The following is a 23425-nucleotide window of genomic DNA, read 5'->3' as shown; positions in this document are numbered from 1 at the left end:
ATACACACAAGTCTTTTCTGTTTAAAAAAATATATTCTTTAGAGACCCATTCTCTGTTTGGCCTGTGTATTATTAGAAGCCCATGGATGTTTTTTCCCCTCTCCCAAGGGAAGAAGACACACAGCACAATGAGAAATGCGATCGGCTTTACAGAAACAGTCTAGAGATTCAAACAAAATGTAAGGAGAACAAAATATAAGAAGCTGCTCCACTTCCTTAAACACTTCCTACAACGCCCATTTTCTCACTAGTCCAGGTGCTCTTGTCTCCCTACAGTACTTTCTCAAATCTGCCAGGTGGAGAAAATCTCAATGAAAGATTTGGAAAAAAAAAGTGAGGTGAGTCACACAAGAGACTGATTCTCTCCCCGAGCAGTGGCTCCCCATAACAACTGATCTGATCTCTCACGAGGTTTTCATTGACAAGTGAGGTTCCAATGTAAGTCCTGACAGTAAAAGGAAAGACTTGCATTTATCTAGTGTCTTCCAGAACCACTTGCATGTGTATAAGCGTCTTTATCATTGTCAAGTCTCAGGGCTGCAGTACGTCCCAAAGTGCTTTATAGCCAATTAAGTATTTTTTGAAATGTAGTCACTGTTATAATGAAGGAAACGCAGCAGCCAATTTGCCCACAAGGACCCACAAACAGCAACATGATAATCTATATTTAGGCATTAGTTGATGGATAAATATTGGCCTAGACACCGGGGGAGAAGGTCTCACCCAAACATGTCCTAATGCATCAGATTCAAATAGAAACAGCACTTATATCTTTGTGCCTGTGCTATAGTATAAAGTCTGTGTACATCTCAATGCTGAAAGTAAGCTGCTAGTGTGAAAAGAACCTGACCACTCTACTCAGAGATCAACGTGTTATCTGCCATACAACCAACAACATAGGGATAAACAACAGAATATACTGCTGACATTGCAGTGGGTCTCTGGATGGCATTAACGCCTAACTACGCAAGTGCTTTTATCTGTCACTCAATTTAAGCCTATGAAGAATTAAACACTAGTCAATACTAGAACACGTGCAGCCTTTCAATGTGAAGCAGCATGCCTAGGAGTGATCCAAAACGGTTTGCTATTATTTTACCTTTGTATAATGTGTATAGACGTAAAACAGTAAGAAGTGTCAGCAACTACATAACACAAAGAGCTTTCCTCAATCATCAGGCCTGAACAGTACTCGTTGAGCGCTACAGTTGTTCATCATGTCCGCTGAAAGCTATGTTACAATTCCAGTTAGCATCTATCTAATTAAAAAAAAAATTGGTATGTATAACCACAAGAAAAACCACAGTGTGCTTTTCCTAGGTTGTTGGCAGTTATGCATTTTATCTGCACCTTAGATTAGATTAGATTAGATTAGAGATACAGCACTGAAACAGGCCCTTCGGCCCACCGAGTCTGTGCCGACCATCAACCCCCCATTTATACTAATCCTACACTAATCCCATATTCCTACCAAACATCCTTACTCAGTGTCAAGTCTAAAACTTCACATTTTAGATATGGGAACCTTTTGCATTATTTACAAATGGAAAATGCTTCTTTCACAAAAACCGAAATAATAAAAAAGGGACCACATTTTCAGTATGAATGAGAACTTAAAACAATGTCTGATGCACATTTTATTCACCGAGTGCTGCAGTGGGTGAAACTGTATTCATCAGGTTCAAACATGAGTAAGTTTATGACAATCAGGGCTCATTTTAAATCTTACATTAAGTTTATGCCAGTAAACGGTTATAACCTTCTCTCTCAAGCTATAATTAGATTTTAGAAAAGGTTAGGGACTCCATTGATAAATTTCAACAGATACCAACAGATACCCTACTCATCAACTCAAATACATTATTTAAAAAAAATGCTACTGACCAAGAGCCGGAAAGTGGGAATAGACTGGATGGTTCCTCGTTGGCCAGCATGGACATGATGGGCTGAATGGCTTCCTTCTGTGCTATGATTCTATGATTAAATTTTGCGATATAATAAAATAAACCTGTCATTTAGAACTTGTTCAAAAAGTAGAACTTCCTGGGAAAACAACTATGATATGCAGTTATTCAGTTTATTGGGATACTCACCTATTCAATTCTGGGATTTTTAAAAAATCCGCCCTCTCCTTCTTTCCCCTCTCATTAGTACTCAAATGCCTTGACAATAATATTCTGCACAAAGTTTATAGCATATCCCTCCCTCCCTACTTACAACACAAATATTGGTACTGAAGTAATAAGGTTGGACAATGCATTCACTGGTTAGTGTACCATCCCTTGAAACCCTTTCCCATTACTTCAGAAATGACCCCCAGGAGACAAAATTCACCATATTTGTACACAGTTCCATCTTCTTCGCCCAGAAATAAGTTATACACTAAATGAGCAGGAGCGAAGGAAAAGAACAATTTTGCAACTGAGCATGATAAAATGTAATTAGGTCTTCATTCCATTTTAGTTATTGAGAGTATTCAGAAACCAATACGAGATATCCTCAATAGTAGTTTCACATGCAAAAACAAACTAAATTACCACATGCTCCCCAAGTCAAAAAGGTCCTAGATGACAACAAGAAGGATTATAAACTGATCCAAAACGCACAATGAACTGAAACTAGATATTTACACTCAAAGTTTTAAAAAAAAACTAAAATTAAGCCAAATCCTTACCCGAACATCAACATCAGTGAAGACTTCAGTGTCAGGCAAGCAGGCAATCAGAATAATGTTGCAGTTAAGGCTTTGAAAATGCATGCTTTCTGTAGGAAAAGGCTCCCAGGTCTGATTTGTAAACCAGCAAAACAGTATTGAGTTGCTGATGACACTTCTATGAATTACAAGCTGTCGTGCTCTCCTCTAATTTATACAGAATCTAGTGCTCAACCTCAGGAGTTTACAGTATGAGACAGCAGATTCTTAAATAAAACCTGCATGTTCCAACGAGGACAAAATGAACTTCGAATGGAAAGTAGTGACATCAGCACTTAGTCAAGATATCTATGCTAATCAGCTTGGCTTTGCACTGGAAGATGGAAAAAACAGCTGATGTTGCCTGGCAGCTGTGTTATCATTGATTCTGCACATAGTTTCCATCAGCAGTAATTCCATTCAACACCCACAATATGCACTTGATTTGAATGGCTTGCCTAAGATGGAAAATTTTACTCTGTTAAAAGAACTGTTAAATAGTAACAGGAATAAATCGTTAAACTGCTTTTGAAGATGTTAAAGAGAATGATAGGAAAATTAACAAACCACCCCTTGAATCTCCCCAACCCTCTTTCCTTTTATGGCAGGCACCTCATGAATTTAACTACTTTGATTAAAACAAAAAATATAAGAACTGCCAGCAGCATTGCACATATAGCAGGTTCCACTAATAAATTTCATAGAATTCTTTGGGAAATGTCCAAGAGGCTGTAAAACATTTAAGGGTGCTGCTGTATTAGGGTTAGTAGCTGGAGAATGGTTATCTGTTGAATGGGACGGGTGGCAGCAGCCTTCAACTGTACTGCCAGCTCCATATCATATTCTGGCCAAGGAAAACTAAACTCTTGGAGAGTGAGTGGGTGGGTGGCGGGGTGGGGGGAGGGGTGCGGGGGTTGGTGGAGGAGAAACAAGAGTCAGTTTCTCCATTAAAGAAAGCCATGATGGCTCTTAGGAATTGTAGCCCGAGGACACTGCACAAATTTAATACAAAACAAGAAATCAGACAGACTCAAAAGGTCGTGACCAGCAAGAAATAATAAAAAGACCTCTTCTTTCTCCCATGGCATAAACATCGATATAGACCTGTTAGGCCATAAGGTCTATTTCTCTGCTGTAAATTCGATGCAATTGTAGCAGCTTTAAAATTCTCAATTTAAATTAGATGCAATTTCAGGCTCCAGGTAATAACCCAGGACGAAATATCTGGAATAAGATTGGATATACACAGTATAAGCATGCCTGTGCGGAGTTTGCAAGTTCTCCCTGTGACCGCGTGGGTTTCCGCCGGGTGCTCCGGTTTCCTCCCACAGCCAAAGACTTGCAGGTTGATGGGTAAATTGGCCGTTGTAAATTGCCCCTAGTGTAGGTAGGTGGTAGGAGAATGGTGGGTATGTGGTAGGGAATATGGGATTAATGTAGGATTAGTATAAATGGGTGGTTGTTGGTCGGCACAGACTCGGTGGGCCGAAGGGCCTGTTTCAGTGCTGTATCTCTAAATAAATAAATAGATAAAAGAATGAGGATGTGCTTGCTGTCTGACAATTAATAAGGAAAGCGTCAACAAAATGTGACTGAGAACATGTTAACAGGATTAAATGTGGCAATTACCAAAGTATGGAAGACTTAAATATGCACACACTTTTGTGGGAAACCAAGGCACTTGGAAAATCTGTCATGCTTAGTTTGTGGAAACAAGGAAGGAGTTACATACATGCGTGGCTGAGAATGAGGAAGGAACATATTTACAGCCTATTAAGTGGGACTTTGCTCATTAACCAAGTTTTATTTTTAAAACAAATCTATTTCAAAATAGGTCAAAAATGTCCACTTAGATCTGCCAACTACTACCACCACCAGGAAGCTCGCATGAAGGCCTATGAAAGCGTGGAGCACTTTTCAAGCAACATCAGTGACTGTTCCATCCATTTCACCAGGTAATTCAGGAACCCACTTTGATAAGGAATACAAAAGCAAAATATTGTGCAAGCTGGAAATCTGAAATAAAAACTGCTGGAAATGCTGGAAAAACTAGTTCTGGCAAAGGCTCTGCAAAAGGAATTGGACAGTTCAACCCAGTATACAGAGATCACATACATCAAAGTAACCCTAATGGCTAGAAGTTGGCAATTCGAGTGCAGTAGAATGATGAAGAATGATACCAGACAGAGGTAGGTGTGTTATCATTGCTCAATCTCAAGGTATATTGCTTCACTCTGCCAGTGGTTCTCGCTATGCCTGACCAGGGAGCCATACTCTGTCATACCCGATAATTACTACTGCTACTACACCTATGGGCTGTATTTATATAGAGCCTTTAACATCATAAAACACCCCAAGGTGATTCACAGGACTGTTATCAAGCAAAAGCTGACACTGAGCCACATTAGGAGACAGCAAGTCAGATGACCAAAAGCTTGATCAAAGAGTTAGGTTTTAAGGAACATCTTAAAAAGGAGGAAAGAGAGGCAGAAAGGTTTAGTGAGGGAATTCCCGAGCTTAGGGCTCAGGCAGCTGAAGGCACAGCCACCAATGGTAGAGTGATTAAAATTGGGGATGTGCAAGATGCCAAAATTAGATGAGCGCAGGTATCTTACTGGGCTGTGGGGCTGGATCACAGAGACAGACTGGGGCAAGGCCATGGAGGGATTTGAATCTTTGTTTCTCTCACTGCAGATGCTGCCTGAGCTGCTGAGTTTCTAGCATTCACTGTTTCTATTTCAGCTTTGATAACTGTTGTACCAAGTGTCCAATAATGTTTCCCCACCAAAACCTGCGCTTAGTGCATAAAGTATTGTTCTATAAGATTAGCACAATGAAATTTGTGAAACATTTGGAACACTGAGCTCCATTACAGAATGCAATATATAAATTGCAATAAATGTTAATTTTCAATTACGTCAGTACAACTCTCTTCGTCGCACAGCTAACCTTTAGCAGCCATTCACAGCACACTGATAATATTTACATGAAGCATTTACTGTTACTTTCTTTGTTGATTAAAATACAGTTGACATTTTAATGTTTTGTCAGTGTACGGTTTTGTCCTTCAAACTTTTGAACTGCAATTTTCTCAAATTCAGATATTGACAATCATAATGAAACAATCACGTTAACTAATCACTGACGCAACACTCTCCACATGTGGCAAAGGCTCTGCAAAAGGAACTGACAGTTTAACCCAGTATACAGAGATCACATACATCAAAGTAACCCTAATTGCTATAAGTTGGCAATTTGAGTGCAGTAGAATGACGAAGAATGATACTGGACAGAGGTAGGTGTGTTATCATTGCTCAATCTCAAGGTATATTGCTTCACTCTGCCAATGGTTCTCGCTATGCCTTACCAGGGAGCCATACTCTGTCATACCTGATAACTACTACTGCTAGTTCACCTATGGGCTGTATTTATATAGAGCCTTTAACATCATAAAACACCCCAAGGTGATTCACAGGACTGTTATCACGCAAAATCTGACACTGAGCCACATTAGGAAATAGCAGGTCAGATGACCAAAAGCTTGGTCAAAGAGGTAGGTTTTAAGGAACATCTTAAAGGAGGAGAGAGAGGCAAGGGCAAGGCCATGGAGGGATTTGAAAACAAGGATAAGAAAAAAAAGTGTCCCATTTTCCAGTATTGGCCTTACACAGCATCTATACAAAAATTCACCAGAAAGAGGTAAACTTGCTACAACTACAGACTTTAGACATGTGGGTATAAGAAAACAGTGGGGTGGGAAGAGACAAAAAATTTGCAACATTCTTCTCATTCCATTTTAGGATCTCATCTTATATACAGACAACAGTTTGATAAGTGGATGTCTAGATTTCTCTTGCTTAAGTATACATTGGTGAATTTATTGTTTTACCAGACTTGCCATATTGTTATTTACACCATTTGGACTCATTGGCCGAAAACAGTGGGAAAGTGGCGGGGGGGAGGGGGGGGGGGCGTAAAATGGAGGAGGCTCGGCAGGCCCTTCTCAACCTGCTCCCACCTCTGCTGCCACTTTATGCAGGGCGGCGGCAGCAAATAACAGCCCGCACCCCACCCCCCCCCCCCCAGGCCAATCAAGGCCCTCAAGTGGCCACTTACCTTGGTTCCGGGGCTCCCCGACATCATCTTCTTGAAGTTGGGCTGCAGTCCCAGCAGTAGCCACTGCTCACAGTGGCACTGCTGGGACTAAGAGCTGCCGGCCCGCTGAATGTCCGGCAGCTCCATTCGGCAGGACTTGCTGCCTCAAGCGGGTGGACGTCCCGCCTCAGAACAATTAAAAGCCGGGGAACCGCAATATGTGGGTCGGATCCCCAGGCCAGGCCGAGGGAAAAATACCAGCCATTAAGAAAATTCAAATTTGATCGAGTTTTATAAGATGATGAAGGGAATAAATTGTATTTATGAAGGCAGCTTGTTTCAACTCAATATGTTAGAGTTGACCAGAGGGTCACAATCTCAAGTTACCCAAGGCCAGAACTAGATTAGAAATGTTCTTTTCCCACCGAACAGCAGACCTGTCTTGTGCAGTCGTGCCAATCTGCTGGACTGCTTCAAGCAAGAGATGGACCGGTTTCTGGTCAGGGTGGAGATCACCTCACACCAAAGACAGTTTAACATAACATTAAATATGGCTGGAGTGGTCTCCTGGACTAGTTTTGATCACCTGGGGGAGTGGGGGAGCTGTGGTCAGAGAGGAAATTTCCATTTTTTTTTTCTACTAAACAACCTGGGTTTTTAAATCTGCTTTCTCGCTTCTCCCAAGAGTTAACAAGTCTTTCAGGTGGGGTGGGACGTGTACATATTCTGATGCACAAGTCTTCATAATTGTGTGGAGTAGGCTGGATGGGCCAGTGGATCTTTGGCTTATGTTCGTAAATGCTGGGTTTTTAAAAAAAAAAATGGAAAACTCAATACTTGATTAACTCCTTTTAGCTCTGGGCAATCAAGCTTAAACAAATTTTCACAACACATCTTCCTGTCGGCCTCAGTAGAGTACAATTAGTTGTAAATCAGGATCCAAACTGTGCTACTGTAAGTGGCCAAAGAATAGGAAGTATATTTCATAACATTGTTAATGTAATGACAAATTTGGTTAGTTACAAGATATGTGCTCTTGAACAATCCATCATACGCTGATCAAAAAAAGTCACAACTCTATTTTCTTTTTAAAACATTGCGATATCAAAGCACTAAATTAAAGTCATCATGAATCAGGAGTCATTTGATTAAAATGTTGTGTAACCTTTATTTCCGCATTTCCAAAGAACACATTTGTCACTTCACTCTGGATGCTTGGTTGTATAATCACTGCAGCTGTTACACATAAGCATTGCGATATATATGGAATGCGAGCTGCAGCAAAGCACAGAATCAGTAGCCAGTCATAATATGCATGTCATATTACTGGAAAGCAACCTTGGCTTCACAGCCAGGCATCCAGCATAGCTGAAGCCCGAACTGAGGATCGAGACCACCTCCAGGAGGCGTCAACTCCAAACTTGTTGCAGTATGAGTCTTTCAAGGTGTTAGATATAGAAGTCTGTAAATAACATGTTCATCAGCATTTTGTACAGCAGTTAACAAAACATCGTGCAGACAATGCATTCCACTTTATTCTAATATGAGAACATGTTGAGCCAACAGTACAGCTGTTAAAAATGACACTTATCACAGAATTGTTACTGTGCAGAAGGAGGCCATTCGGCCCATTGTGTCTACACCAGCTCTCTGAAAGAGCACTTCATTCAGTTCCATTCCCCCGCCTTCTCCCTGTAACCCTGCACATTCTATAGACTGTTATACGAAAGGGAAGAAAGGCAGCATTAGACAAAGAAGTTACGATTGTATTTTTATAGTATAACAAAACTATTGACATTGCTGGGAAAGTTATGCAAGAAAGTGGCACTCTCAAAATGGTCAGCAGGAAAACACAATGACAAAAAACCCCCCCAAAAAATTAGCACAGAAGAGGATTCTGCCCACATCTGAGCCATTTACTCAGTAATTTTTCTTCTGCTTTTATCCAATTTCCTCACTGAAATAGCGATTAACTCAATTTCAGGAGTCACATGAATTCATGCTACAAATACATTATAACAACAATGTCAGTCACATTACAGTGCACAATGCAAATGCAACAATGAAGACAACGTTAAGTGACCATGACCTTTACTGTGTGGATAATATAAATGCACTAATGTTCACGTTTCGGGCAAGTTATAAGGCTAAATATAAAACAGATGATTGAGGTGTTTATGATGATGATGGGGCTTCTATAGGGTTGATAAAAGAGAAACCATTTCTGTTGGTGGAGAATCCAGAGTAAGTGGACACAAGCTTAAAATTAGAGCTAGGTCACTTAGAAGTGAAATCTATTCACCCAAAACTAATAGAAATCTGGAACTCACTCTCTCTCCAAAAAGACTATGGATGCAGGGTCAATTGAAGTTTTCAAGACTGAGATCGCTGGATATTTATTGGGTAAGGGTATCGAGGGATATGGATCAAAAGTGGGTAAATGGAGTTAGGTACTGATTAGTCATGATCTAACTGAACGGCAGAACAGGTTTGAGGGACTGAATGTCCTAATCCTGTTCCTGAGGTTATGGCAAGAAGGGACCAACTGCTTCCATCAGATAAACATTAAAAAGTATGGTATTCTACTTGGACAACAGAAGTTTTGAAAAACCTGTATAATGAGATAATAAACATATCAATGACTTGGGATCGTCTGGGATGGCTCAGTCTTGTGTAGAGATCAAATCTGTAGCAAAGGAAATATGGTGCAATTTAATGGAATTGGACAAAGTAGGGTGGGAGGACACTTGTATGGAGCATAACCACTGGCATAGATCAGTTGCCCAATGGCCTGGTTCTGTTCTGTAAATTCGAAGTTCTTTTTTCTTTTTCTTTTGGGCCTCCTTATCTCGAGAGACAATGGATACGCGCCTGGAGGTGGTCAGTGGTTTGTGAAGCAGCGCCTGGAGTGGCTATAAAGGCCAATTCTGGAGTGACAGGCTCTTCCACAGGTGCTGCAGAGAAATTTGTTTGTTGGGGCTGTTGCACAGTTGGCTCTCCCCTTGCGCCTCTGTCTTTTTTCCTGCCAACTACTAAGTCTCTTCGACTCGCCACAATTTAGCCCTGTCTTTATGGCTGCCCGCCAGCTCTGGCGAATGCTGGCAACTGACTCCCACGACTTGTGATCAATGTCACACGATTTCATGTCGCGTTTGCAGACGTCTTTATAACGGAGACATGGACGGCCGGTGGGTCTGATACCAGTGGCGAGCTCGCTGTACAATGTGTCTTTGGGGATCCTGCCATCTTCCATGCGGCTCACATGGCCAAGCCATCTCAAGCGCCGCTGACTCAGTAGTGTGTATAAGCTGGGGGTGTTGGCCGCTTCAAGGACTTCTGTGTTGGAGATATAGTCCTGCCACCTGATGCCAAGTATTCTCCGAAGGCAGCGAAGATGGAATGAATTGAGACGTCGCTCTTGGCTGGCATACGTTGTCCAGGCCTCGCTGCCGTAGAGCAAGGTACTGAGGACACAGGCCCGATACACTCGGACTTTTGTGTTCCATGTCAGTGCGCCATTTTCCCACACTCTCTTGGCCAGTCTGGACATAGCAGTGGAAGCCTTACCCATGCGCTTGTTGATTTCTGCATCTAGAGACAGGTTACTGGTGATAGTTGAGCCTAGGTAGGTGAACTCTTGAACCACTTCCAGAGCGTGGTCGCCAATATTGATGGATGGAGCATTTCTGACATCCTGCCCCATGATGTTCGTTTTCTTGAGGCTGATGGTTAGGCCAAATTCATTGCAGGCAGACGCAAACCTGTCGATGAGACTCTTGCAGGCATTCTTCAGTGTGAGATTTTAAAGCAGCATCGTCAGCAAAGAGGAGTTCTCTGATGAGGACTTTCCGTACTTTGGACTTTGCTCTTAGACGGGCACAAGTTCGAAGTAATTTTATGTAATTTCCATACATCGGTTTCTTGGTAACTCTCATGGAGCTATATGGTGGGCAACTGAGTTACCACTTTACAAAAATAACAAAGGAAATCTCTGCATTTAGAAACGAGGCTCACAATCCATTGAAAAGAATCTTACATTTTAACATGTTGCAATCTCTATTCGACAAATACAGTGGGCTTCAGATTAAAGTGCAACGGGCACATCAGTGTACCATTCGCTATTGGAAACTGAATCAGGTTGTAAAACTGGGATTAACAACACCTACAGCGCTTCTTGCTATTACTGGGCAAGAGCAGTTGGTATGAAAAGGAAGTTGCTGCTCCAACAATTCCAGTTTCCTTTTTAAAATTTACAATTTTTTTTTAATATACACTTAACATTGGAATTTTTATACAGTAGTAACTGCTACTTAAAAATCTAATCTGCACAGAATTTCCACTCAAAATCCCTGCAGCTACGTTTTAAAACTAAATATTTTCCAGAAGTGGTCAGCTGTCATAGCTACTATAAAAAGAGGCTTGTAATTGACAGATAATTAACTGCTTTTTGGGAGGTTAAGTTATGTTGATGGCGGGTGGTAGGGAGAGGGAAGAGTTCTAATGCAGTAATACAAAGCCAAACCGATCCATGAGCACTAAAGCACAAATCACGTTCGTGCATTGACAGAACTAAAGTTCTCAGATTGTCTGATACAGACTGTACAAAGACCTGTCTATTAATATTTGGCTTTTAGCCAAATTAATACAATATCACATTTTCCACTCCTTGCCTCAGTTGCATCTGTAAAAGGGTTTACATTAACCCATTGATGGCCACCAAATCCACACACACTAAATGTTAGATGCTTAAAAGAAATTTCCGTGCCCACAAAAAGTAATGGTGGCATAAAACAAATGAAAAAGGAAGCCATTCCATCATTACTATTTTTTTTTTTAAAGAAAGGACCCCCCCACTGTCACACGGGGGGCTGAATTTTATAATCGGCAGCGGGTGATAAAAAAAACGGCGGGTGGGCTGCAAGTCGCAGACCACCGCAATTCTAAGAACAGCGGCTCATTTAAATAGCCGCTCTCTCCACCACCCCCCACCCCAAACCACCACCCCGATCACATGGAGGGCGCAGGCTGCCCGGCCCCAGAAATGGCGTCAGCTACTTGTGCGCAGGTGCGATGCCATTTTTACCGGCTAGTTTAAACATTTAAAAGTAGTGAATTAAAATAAAAAGATATTACTTTTGCCCCACTCCCAACCCCCAATAACAATTAATTATTTGCCCTTTACCCCAAAACAACTTTATCATCTGACCTTCACCCAACAATCCCCCCCCCCCACCGAAAACTGCTCAAACATTCAACTGCAACCCTTCCCACCATCCCCTACACCCATGACGTTAATTTGACCCCATTCCCCTCCCTCCTGCACTGATCAACTTACCTCCTCCCTCCTCGCCAGTGTGGTGACTCATTTCGCTGGACGGGGATCCGAAGGCTCAGGAGTGCCAGCCACTGGGCTGAAGATTGCAGCAGGACATCAGGCGGCGACGTGAGCTTCATTAATAATTCAGTTCAATTTATTTCAATATTCAAATTGGGGTCCCGTTGCCGAGCAGTGGGGGTTGGGGGTGGGGGGGGGGTGGGGAGAAGGGTGGGGGGGTGCTGCCATGAGGCCTCCCCGCTGCCAGTAATATCGGGCTGGTCCCTCCCAGCATCGGGGTGTGCGGTGGCCCTCTCCCAGAGGCATCTTCAGGCCACCAACCCCTGCCGCCCACCCCCCGCCACGGAGACAGATGCCATGGGGGAGAACAAAATCCAGCCCATGTTGTTTGGGTTTTAATGCATTAACTATATTGCCTGTTCTTTTAAAAATTACTGTTTTGCACAAACAAAAAAAAAAAAAATGTGGGTGATTTATGAAAATATTGGAAATGCAAGCTAGTCATGGGTATTAAGATATTGATAGTCATGCTCAATCGAAAAAATGGAAAATTTGCCCCAGGTTTAAATCCTGTGACTGATGAGAAGGAGGAGGGACTCACGAGTTCAATTTTTAAACCAGTGAAGTGTGTTTTACTGAGGTTATGCCTTACTTTTTAAAAAAAAAACATGTAGCTGAATGTATGCTGGTACAGTTCCCAGTTTCCCATATCGAACAAAAACAAGAATGAATAAAGAGAAATCGCAACAAACTTATCGAAGGTACAATAGCTTTTGCATGCTTACTAACATTTGATTCAACACACTGGCTTTCAGTAGCATTTCTGTCTTTTAAGTAACCTAGATGAAAGACTCATATGTCATCCTTTGAATTGGTGAAAATCTCAAAATGAGTTACTGATGGATTGAACATATAAACTAAGACATACAAGGGTGAGGAAAGCGAAGGAGAAAGTGAAAACTAATCATAGCTTTTTTTAAAAAGGAACCCAGTGTTAAACAAGGACAAAGCCATTTACAGAACGGGAAGAAAGAAATATCAAGACATACTTGAGGTCAAACGAGTTTGAAAGATGCCAAGAGTCAAAACATTAGGGCTGCTGTGAATCAATTGAGGATATTTAAAATATTGGAAGCTGGAAGATAAGGTTGTTGAAGCATTTAAAGATTTTTTCCTACTATCTTTCACTTGCATAGAAGGCGGAAGTATGAAAAAAAGATCAGTTTAGTTCTGAAGGTATGTTAGGCAGAAAATGAGGATTGAAAAAAAAACGTGTACTGAACTCTTCTAATTAGTTTTCACTGGCCTCAGTGTAGAATCATAGATTCATCCAATGTTGACCAGGAATTCAAGGGATGGCTAAATAGACCAACACTGCATTTGTTCACAGAAATCACAGAACAGGGTGCCCGATTGACGACCGCCGCCGTTTCCCCAACCACCCCCAGGACCCATGACGCCCCCCCCAATTCCCCCCAAACGACCACCCTTGGCTCGCCGGGTCCGACCAATTACCCCTGACGAGGCAACCCAAACTTACCTGCAGTCCTGGCTCCATGTCCTTGGCTGGGCTGCAGACCAAGAGCTGCCTGCTGGCAGCTCAATGAGGCAGGACTTCCTCCCTCGAGTGAGTGAAAGTCTCGCCTCGGAACAATTAAAGCCTGGGGACCTGGACAAGTTGGGATGGATCCCCAGGCCAGGCAGAAATGGTTCGCCACCAACTTTTACGTCGGTGGCTGGCTCCCGTCCACCTGATGTAAAATCCAGCCCATTGTCTACCAGCCATCACATCAAATAGAATCTTTACATTAGGTTTTTGAAGGTCCAAAAAACATATTAAAATACAGTCCTAGTCAGCCTTGGCTCAGTGATAACACGCTCACCTCTAAGCCATAATGTTGTGGGTTCAAGTCCTTCTATAGAGACTTGAGCACATAATCTAGGCTGACACTTCAGTGCAGTATTGAGGGAGTGCTGCACTGTCAGAGGGTGCCATCTTTCAGATGAGATGTTTTCCTCAGTGTCCTGGCTCAAATTTATCCTTCAACCAACATTACTAAAACAGATTATCTAGCCATTATCTCATTGCTGTTTTTGGACCTTGCTGCACACCATTTGGATGCTGTGTTTTCTTACATTACAACAGTGACTAGACTTCAAAAATATTTCATTGCTTTAGGACGTTCTGAGGTCATGGAAGTTGCTACATAAATGCAATCACATTCCTTTTCCTACAACTCTGTTTATTTTTAATGCTTCCAAATTTCTAGAATACACAACGCTATAAAGGCGGTCATTCGTGTCGACTACCCAGATCCTTTCACGTTATCAGCGAAAGGGGAAGGGCAAAGCCCCTAGGGCTAGTAAATACATCTTATATAAACAGATGTTTCTCGCAACAATGTACATTACCTTACACGTTTGCAATGTGTTGATCACAGTTGCAATATGCCCTCGGAATGTGTGATTGGAATACATGAATAAACTACGTTTACCAGCAATGAAAATAGAGGAAGGGATTTGCCCACTTAAACGAACAAGGTCTTATTTTAAAAATTAACCCAGTAGGAATTGTGGGGACAAAAAAAAGAGGTTGCCCAACAGCAAATCCGGGAACGGAAAAGGTTATATTGCAACTAAGTGAATGCCTAATCTCCTCAAATTCTTGGATGCCTCTCAAGGGCATCTGACAGCAAGTCAACACAGTTTACATAAAGTTTAAAATAACCTCTCAAACGAGTTATATTTGGAATAGTGTGTGCAATCCTGGGCATCCTACAATTAAATACATTGGAAGGGGTTCTGAGAAGAAGGAACCAGGTCTATAAACATTGCAAGGCATGGATTACACTGACACGCAGGTTTAGGTTGAGCTGACATCATGAAATTACAGGACAAATATACAAAAATTGGCGAGTCTCAAGTAAGGCAGGAGATTCTCTTCCTCTTCCTCACCCTTCTAACAGACGCGCTAGATGTGTAGAATGGTGCTATTAATATATTGGTAGAAGGAGCTGGATGAATCTGCCTATATTATCGCTACTAAAACTGTTGGAAAAATACACGATTGAACAAAACTACTGAATCTCTGATTCTAATCCAAACGGTAGTAAGGAATCATCAGCATTTGTAAATGCAATTCATCTGAATTTATTTTAAAAAGATTAACTTTTTTCACACATATAGAGGCAATGACAATTTTAAACAATGAACAGCTGGGGCTAGATTTTTGCATCGGGGATGGGAAATGGAAGTAGGGACTGTTTCTAGGTCATAAACCCGCCCCCTCAGGGGGAGGCTGGGGGGGTAACGACCGACTGAAATACAGGCCCAATTTAAACTTGCCACAGCAGCCATTACTGTGGCTGCAGTTTGAGTGGTCAAAGTACACAGTGAAGAAAGACAAAGAAGTTTGGGTTGCATTTCTCATAGTAATGATGTCGCAGTAAAGCCGCAAGCCTGGATCGCGGAGCAGGGAAACCCCTCATTTTTCAGATGCAAATCTTGAGGTCCTGCTGGAGGTCGTGAGGGAAGTCCTCTTTCCAGAGGGCAGGGGTCGGCAACGTGTCCGTGGTAAAAAATAAATTGGAGGTCTGTGACTGATAACTTCAGGGTTGAGAAATTTCCACCAAGTGACAGATTTCCGACATTGCGATGTTGGAAATCCACCATTGGCTTCTTTTTTCTAATCTAACCGACTTCAGAAAAAAAAAATCGCAAATGTAGAGTTTCACAGCTGACAGGTGCCGAGAGCAGGTTGAACAGTACATCTGAACTTCGGACAGCTTTGTGGTTTCCAGTGGGTTCCTGTTTTTTTTTATATATAAGCCTGCTGGGAGAGTGAGCGGGGAACGGCGGGGGGGGGGCTAAAGAGGGAGCGGGGGGGGGGAGGGAGAGATAAAGAGGAAGCGCGTGGGGCGGGAATGGTCCTCTGTTGAAGCTTCACCAGACTGACACCTCATTTTGAGGTATGGATGGTGCTGCTCCTGGCATGCCCTCCTGCACTCTTCATGGAACCAGGGTTGCATCCCCCAGCTTGATGGTCATGGCAGAGTGGGGGATATGCTGGGCCAATTAGGTTACAGATTGTGGGTGAATACAATTCTGCTGCAGTTGATGGCCCACAGCGCCTCATGGATGCCCAGTTTTGAGTTGATAGCTCTGTTGTAATTCTATCCCATTTAGCACGGTAGTAGTGCCAGACAGCACGATGGAGGGTATCCTCAGTGTGCAGACAGGACTTCGTCTCCACAAGGACTATGCAGTGGTCACTCCTACCAATACCGTCATGGACAAATGCATCTGCGACAGTTTGATTGATGAAGATGAGGTCAAGTAGGTTTTTCTCGCTTGTTGGCTCCCTCACCACCTGCCGCAGACCCAGTCTAGCAGCTATGTCCTTTAAGACTCGACCAGCTCGGTCAGTAGTGGTGCTACCGAGCCACTCTTGGTGATGGACATTGAAGTCCCCCACCCAGAGTACCTTTTGCCTCCTTGCTACCTTCAGTGATTCTTCCAACTGGTGTTCAAGTTGGAGGAGTACTGATTCATCAGCTGGGGGGGGGGGGGGCAGGGGGTTGCGGGTAGGTGGTAATCAGCAGGTTTGACCTTTGCCATGAGACTTCATGGGGTCCGCAGTCAATGCTGAGGACTCCCAATGGAATTCCCTCCCGACTGTATACCATTGTGCCACCAGTGGGACAGGACATGCTCAGGAATGGCGATGGTGGTGTCTGGGACATTGTTAGGTATGATTCGATGAGTATGACTATGTCAGGCTGTTGCTTGACTAGTCTGTGGGACAACTCTCCCAATTTTGGCATAAGCCCCCAGATGTTAGTAAGGAGGACTTTGCAGGGTCGACAGGGCTGGATTTGTCGTTGTTGTTTCCAGTGCCTAGGTCGATGCCGGGTGGTCCGTCCGGTTTCATTCCTCTTCTTAAACTTGGTAGCAGTTTGATACAACTGAGTGGCATGCCAGGCCGTTTCAGAGGGCAGTTCAGAGTCAACCACATTGCTATAGGTCTGGAGTCACATGTAGGCCAGACCAAGTAAGGATGATAGATTTCCTTCCCTAAAAGACATTAGTGAATCAGATGGATTTTTACAACAAACAACAATGGTTTCATCGTCATCACTAGACTCGCATTTTAATTCCAGATTTATTAATTGAATTCAAATTCCATCATCTGCCGTGGCAGGATTCGGACCCATGTCCCCAGAGCATTAGCCTGGGGCTCTGGGTTACTAGTCTAGTGGCATTACCACTATGCCACGGCCTCCCCTTATCTTACTGGGTAGTCACTGGGTGTCCGATGGCCACATGGGTGCGATCAATGATGCCCTGCACCTGGGGGAATCCTGCGATGGTAGGGAAACCCATTGTCCCCTGCGCATGCAAGGCCACGTCTGTTGTGATCAGAACGTACTGTCCAGCCCTGGCAAATAGGACATCCGTGACCTGTGAGATGCCACCAAGGTCCACAGCTGACTTTAGAAGGAGCCAGAGGGGAAGAAGTTCAAAGCCACAGTGACCTTGAGATCTTTGGTGACAGGGGCACAGATATCTGTGACCATCTGCCTGCGGAGTCGCAGTTTCATGCAGCACTGGTTCTCTGTCATCTCCAGGTTCCTCAGGCTTTGACAGTAGATCCCACATTAAGGATATGGCCTCCATGTTCCTCCTGTCCTTCATTCCTCTCCCCAGCCCTCCTGATGTCCGGGACTCCACCCTTCCTGTGGAGGGTCTTGTTTCTCATTGCCACTGGGCCCAAAATCTGAGAGGTGCCCCCACTGCCAGCTGATTCCTTCCTTGTGGTCAGGGGGCCCCCCAAATTATGCTAGACTGTTTTGCCCTCTGCTGTTATGCTTTCATGATGCCAGGAGGGCGATGACCCCTCTGCAATGCCCGATCACTTCCTGTCCACCCTCCTTCTACCTGCGCAGTGCCAAGGGCACCTGTTTGTCAATAGCCGAGGTCCCCTCTGTGCCACTCACCCTTTTATGGGGCTGAGGCAATTGCCTGGGACGGCCATGACCAGCTCACCCACTGTGTGCCTGCCTCCTTTCACCTCGTCTTCCCCAGACAGCGTGCTTAACCCATGCGCCCTGCGAAAATCTCTTAATGAGCTCTTCAACCACCTTGATTGACCTTAATCAGGGATCCGGCAGAATTGTGAGACCGCCCTCCCCCTGTCCTGGTGCACATGGCTAGCGTTGGGAATGGCACACGGACGGCGCTGTATCTTCAGGCCTCATCTACCTCCGATCCTACCCGCAATCTAAATGTCATTAGACACAATGGCTGACGCATTTAGAATGATAAAGTTGAAAGGGGTGGGAGGAGATTGAAAGAGGGGGAGAGAGAGAAATGGTTATTATTATTGATACATTGCTGGGAAAGAGTAGAGGAAATGTACATCCGCATCCAGGGTCCATGTTGTACTTGACTTATGATAATAATGGAGACATTTCTGCTTCAAGGTTTACGACTCTCTGGGGCAGGTGGCCTTTTCCTGCTGTCATTTTTGTAGTTCCATTGCCCAATATGGGCATTCCTCACCTCAATAAGAAAGCACAGAATAAAGCCATACAACTGGATTCAACCAAAAAAAAATACAGTTGCAATAAAAAATAATTTATTTCTTCTGAAAATATGCAGTATAAATAAAAATTCTGAGATCCAAAAGTTGCAGCTGCTTGTGTATAATGACCTTTGCTTGCAGGCAAACAGTCATGCTTTGTTTTTTCAGAATAGGCTATTTTAAGAACACTGTCTGAGCAAAATCTTCCCCATGAGTTAAATGATCCTTCAAATATTTAGCTTCTGTTCTCTGCTGCTGCTGACGCTGACTATTTATGGCACGATGAGATCTGTTAAGAAATTTCAACTTGAGGATGTTATGAGCCATCATTATTGCAAATGAATTATTATGGAAAACCATTACATGCATGTACATGCACTTCTTTTTCTTTGGCCTGCTTATCTCGGGGGACAATAGGTAAATGCCTGGAGGTGGTCAATGGTTTGTGGAGCAGCGCCTGGAGTGGCTATAAAGGCCAATACTAGAGTGACAGGCTCTTCCACAGGTGCTGCAGAAAAAATTGGTTGTCGGGGCTGTTACACAGTTGGCTCTCCCCTTGCGCTTCTGTCTTTTATCCTGCCAACTGCTAAGACTTTGACTCGCCACACTTTAGCCCCGCCTTAATGGCTGCCCGCCAGCTCTGGCGATCGCTGGCAACTGACTCCCACGACTTGTGATCAATGTCACAGGACTTCATGTCGCGTTTGCAGACGTCTTTAAAGCGGAGACATGGACGGCCGGTAGGTCTGATACCAGTGGCGAGCTCGTTGTACAATGTGTCCTTGGGGATCCTGCCATCTTCCATGTGGCTCACATGGCCAAGCCATCTCAAGCGCTGCTGACTCAGTAGTGTGTATAAGCTGGGGATGTTGGCCGCCTCGAGGACTTCGGTGTTGGAGATGCGGTCCTGCCGCCTGATGCCAAGGATTCTCCGAAGGCAGCGAAGATGGAATGAATTGAGACGTCGCTCTTGGCTGACATACGTTGTCCAGACCTCGCTGCCGTAGAGCAAGGTACTGAGGACACAGGCTTGATACACTCGGACTCTTGCGTTCCATGTCAGTGCGCCATTTTCCCACACTCTCTTGGCCAGTCTGGACATAGCAGTGGAAGCCTTTCCCATGTGCTTGTTGATTTCTGCATCGAGAGACAGGTTACTGGTGATAGTTGAGCCTAGGTAGGTGAACTCTTGAACCACTTCCAGAGCGTGGCCGCTGATATTGATGGATGGAGCATTTCTGACGTCCTGTCCCATGATGTTCGTTTTCTTGAGGCTGATGGTTAGGCCAAATTCGTTGCAGGCAGCCGCAAACCTGTCGATGAGACTCTGCAGACACTCTTCAGTGTGAGATGTTAATGCAGCATCGTCAGCAAAGAGGAGTTCCCTGAGGAGGACTTTCCGCACTTTGGTCTTCGCTCTATACATCATTTAACACCAATTAAAACATTATGTCGTTCCATTTTCATAATTTTACTTTATATAGAGTCATATAGAGAGAGATACAGCACTGAAACAGGCCCTTTGGCCCAACAACCACCCATTTATACTAATCCTACATTAATCCCATATTTCCTACCACATCCTCACCATTCTCCTACCACCTACCTACACTCGGGGCAATTTACAATGGACAATTTACCTACCAACCTGCAAGTCTTTGGCTGTGGGAGGAAACTGGAGCACCCGGCGGAAACCCACACGGTCACAGGGAGAACTTGCAAACTCCGCACTGGCAATACCCAGAACCGAACCCGGGTCGCTTGAGCTGTGAGGCTGCGGTGCTAACCACTGCACCACTGTGCCGCCCTAATATGCGTAAATGTTAAATTTAAGGGGATGGAAAAGAGTGCCTTGCTTTCACTACACAAAGAGCAAATCTGACTGTTTGGAAACTTATAATTTGGGTTCTCTATAAATAGTTTTTCTTGTGCCCACTTTTGTAGGCACGTCTTGATTTCCCCATGAACAGAAAGATGGGGAATGATTTTGAGCCAATCCGCTTGGCAGCAAATAGGTGGGTGGATTGTTAAAATGATCTGGGTTGCTTACCTAGCAGAAAGTCAACAGGATTGCTGCAGCTTCTAGACAGCAGCTAATGTACCTCCCAAAACTGACGACCTGAAACAGGTATATTAATTGGGGTCCAATGACATCATCAGGCCTCAAGGGTCAGTCAATCTCTGCCTAACAGGGGAAGCCACCCGATTCTATATAAAGGTTCTCACCTCCAGGCGCTGTCTATAATGGGCCACCTGTTTTGCATCACCGCCCAATTTCTACCCTGTTAACGTTAATGGCTCGGAATTTCCTCCATATTTGCACCTAGATGCATGCACAACTGGGGCTCAAGGCAAACACATGGCATTAAAGATCACAGAATTTCACACAGAGGCGAGTTATGGACGCAAGCATAATATGGCCAAATCCCCTTGATTTTTTTATGATCGTCTATCAATCCTTCCACTCAAATGCATCTCTGCCCACAATAATGGCCTCACTGGCTGGTTCAATGAAGAGTGCAGGAGGGCATGCAAGAGCAGCACCAGACATACCTAAAAATGAGGTATCAACCTGGTGAAGCTACAACATAGGACTTGTGTGCCAAACAGTGGAAGCAACCTGTGATAGAGATCTAAGCGATCCCACAACCAATGGATCAGATCCAAACTCTGCAGTCCTGCCATGTCCAGTCATGAATGGTGGCAGATGATTAAATAACTAACAGGAGGAGGAGGCTCTACAAATATCCCCATTCTCGATGATGGGGGAGCCCAGAACATCAGTGCAAAAGACAAGCTGAAGCATTTGCATCTTCAGCCAGAAGTGCCGAGTGGATGATTCATCTCAGCCTCCTCCTGAGGTCCCCAGCATCACAGATGCCAGTCTTCAGCACATTCAAGTCACTCCACGTGATATAAAGAAATGGCTAAAGGTACAGAATACTGAAAAGGCTTGGGGCTTGACAATATTCTGGCAATAGTACTCAAGACCTGTGCTCCAGAACTTGCCGCGCCCCGAGCCAAGCTGTTCCAGTACAGCTACAACAGTGGCATTCACCCGACAATATGGAAAATTGCCCAGGTATGCCCTGTCCACAAAAAGCAGAACAAATCCAACCCGGCCGATTTACCACCCCATCAGTCTACTCTCGATCATCAGCAAAGTGATGGAAGGTGTCGTCGACAGTACCATCAAGTGGCACTTGCTTAGCATTAAGCTGCTCAGTGATGCTCAGTTTGGGTTCTGCAGGGGCCACTCAGCTCCTGAACTCATTACAGCCTTGGTTCAAACATGGACAAAAGAGCTGAACTCCAGAGGTGAGCTGAGAGAGATTGCCCTTGACATCAAGACAACATTTGACTGAGTATGGCATCAAGAAGCCCTAGCAAAACTGGAGGCAATGGGAATCAGGGGGAAAACTCTCTACTGAATGAAGTCATACCAAGCACAAAAGGAAGATGGTTGTGGTTGCTGGAGGTCAATTATCTCAGTCCCAGGACATGACTGCAGGAGTTCCTCAGGGTAGTCTCCTACGCCCAACTATCTTCAGCTGCTTCATCAATGACCTTCCCTCCATCATAAGGTCAGAGGTGAGGATGTTCGCTGATGATTGCACAATGTTCACTACCATTCGCGACTCCTCAGATACTGAAGCATCCAGGCTTGGTCTGATAAGTGGCAAGTAACATTCGCGACACACAAGTGCCAGACAATGACCATCTCAAACAAGAGAGAATCCAACCATCTCCCCTTGATGTTCAATGGCATTACCATCGCTGAATCCCCCACTATCAACATCCTGGGGGTTACCATTGACCAGAAACTGAACTGAATCAACCATTTAAGTACTGTGGCTACAAGAGCAGGTCAGAGGCTGGGAATTCTGCAGTGAGCAACTCACCTCCTGACTCCCCAAAGCCTGTCCACTATCTGCAAGGCACAAGTCAGGATTGTAATGGAATACTCTCCACTTGCCTGGATGGGTGCAGCTTGAACTCAAGAAGCCAGACACCATCCAGGACGCAGCAGCCCATTTGACTGGCACCCCATCCACCACCTTCAACATTCACTTCCTCCACCACCAGTGCACACTGGCAGCAGTGTGTACCATCTACAAGATGCACTGCAACAACTCACCAAGGCTCCTTCGACAGCACCTTCCAAACCCACGACCTCTACCACCTAGGAGGACAACGGCAGCAGATGCATGGGAACACCACCACCTGCAAGTTCCCATCCAAGCCACACACCATCCTGACTTGAAACTATATCGCCGTTGCTTCACTGTCGCTGGATCAAAATCCTGGAACTCCCTTCCTAACAGCATTGTAGGTGCACCTACCCCACATGGACTGCAGTGGTTCAAGAAAGCAGCGCACCACCATCTTCTCAAGGACAATTAGGGATGGACAATGAATGCTGGCCGAGCCTGCGACGCGCACATCCCGTGAAAGAATTTAAAAAATACCTCCCAGGTTAGAGCTGTACCTGCAAGTTTCCTGCAATTGTGCTTGCTTCAGATTATGACCAATTTTTCAGGAGTAGCATGAAACTGTCATTTCCCTCATGTTATATTGCAATATCTTGAGCTTTTAAAAAATATCAAGAGACCCGCACTGTACTTTTTGCTTTGTTAAATGCATTTTTACAGCATCAGTAAAAGTCACATTAAAAAATGAAAAGCTTCTCCTATGGCAGATTCTTAAACACGTTGTGCTT

At 44.1% G+C, this 23425-nt stretch overlaps 1 protein-coding gene across 3 annotated transcripts in view; it reads right to left on the bottom strand.

Annotated features, from left to right (window-relative positions):
* Positions 1 to 23425, bottom strand: part of LOC137374656 (calcipressin-1-like) — an 85419-nt gene that overhangs the window by 16893 nt on the left and 45101 nt on the right. The window contains exons 1-2 of one of the 3 annotated variants that reach the window (XM_068041118.1): positions 2675 to 2945; positions 1885 to 1974 (exon numbers count right to left, since the gene is read on the bottom strand). The exons of 1 other annotated variant lie outside the window; for it this stretch is intronic. In XM_068041118.1, the coding sequence (XP_067897219.1) occupies positions 1885 to 1974; positions 2675 to 2758 (174 nt within the window). In that variant the 5' untranslated portion in view covers positions 2759 to 2945. Of the gene's footprint in view, positions 1 to 1884; positions 1975 to 2674; positions 2946 to 23425 lie in introns of those variants that run through there. One more of the 3 variants, XM_068041119.1, reaches the window with a different exon arrangement.

The sequence above is a fragment of the Heterodontus francisci genome, chromosome 10 (assembly GCF_036365525.1).
Source record: "Heterodontus francisci isolate sHetFra1 chromosome 10, sHetFra1.hap1, whole genome shotgun sequence".
NCBI classification, from domain to species: Eukaryota; Metazoa; Chordata; class Chondrichthyes; order Heterodontiformes; family Heterodontidae; genus Heterodontus; species Heterodontus francisci.
This window is presented reverse-complemented; position numbering and strand designations above follow the sequence as displayed.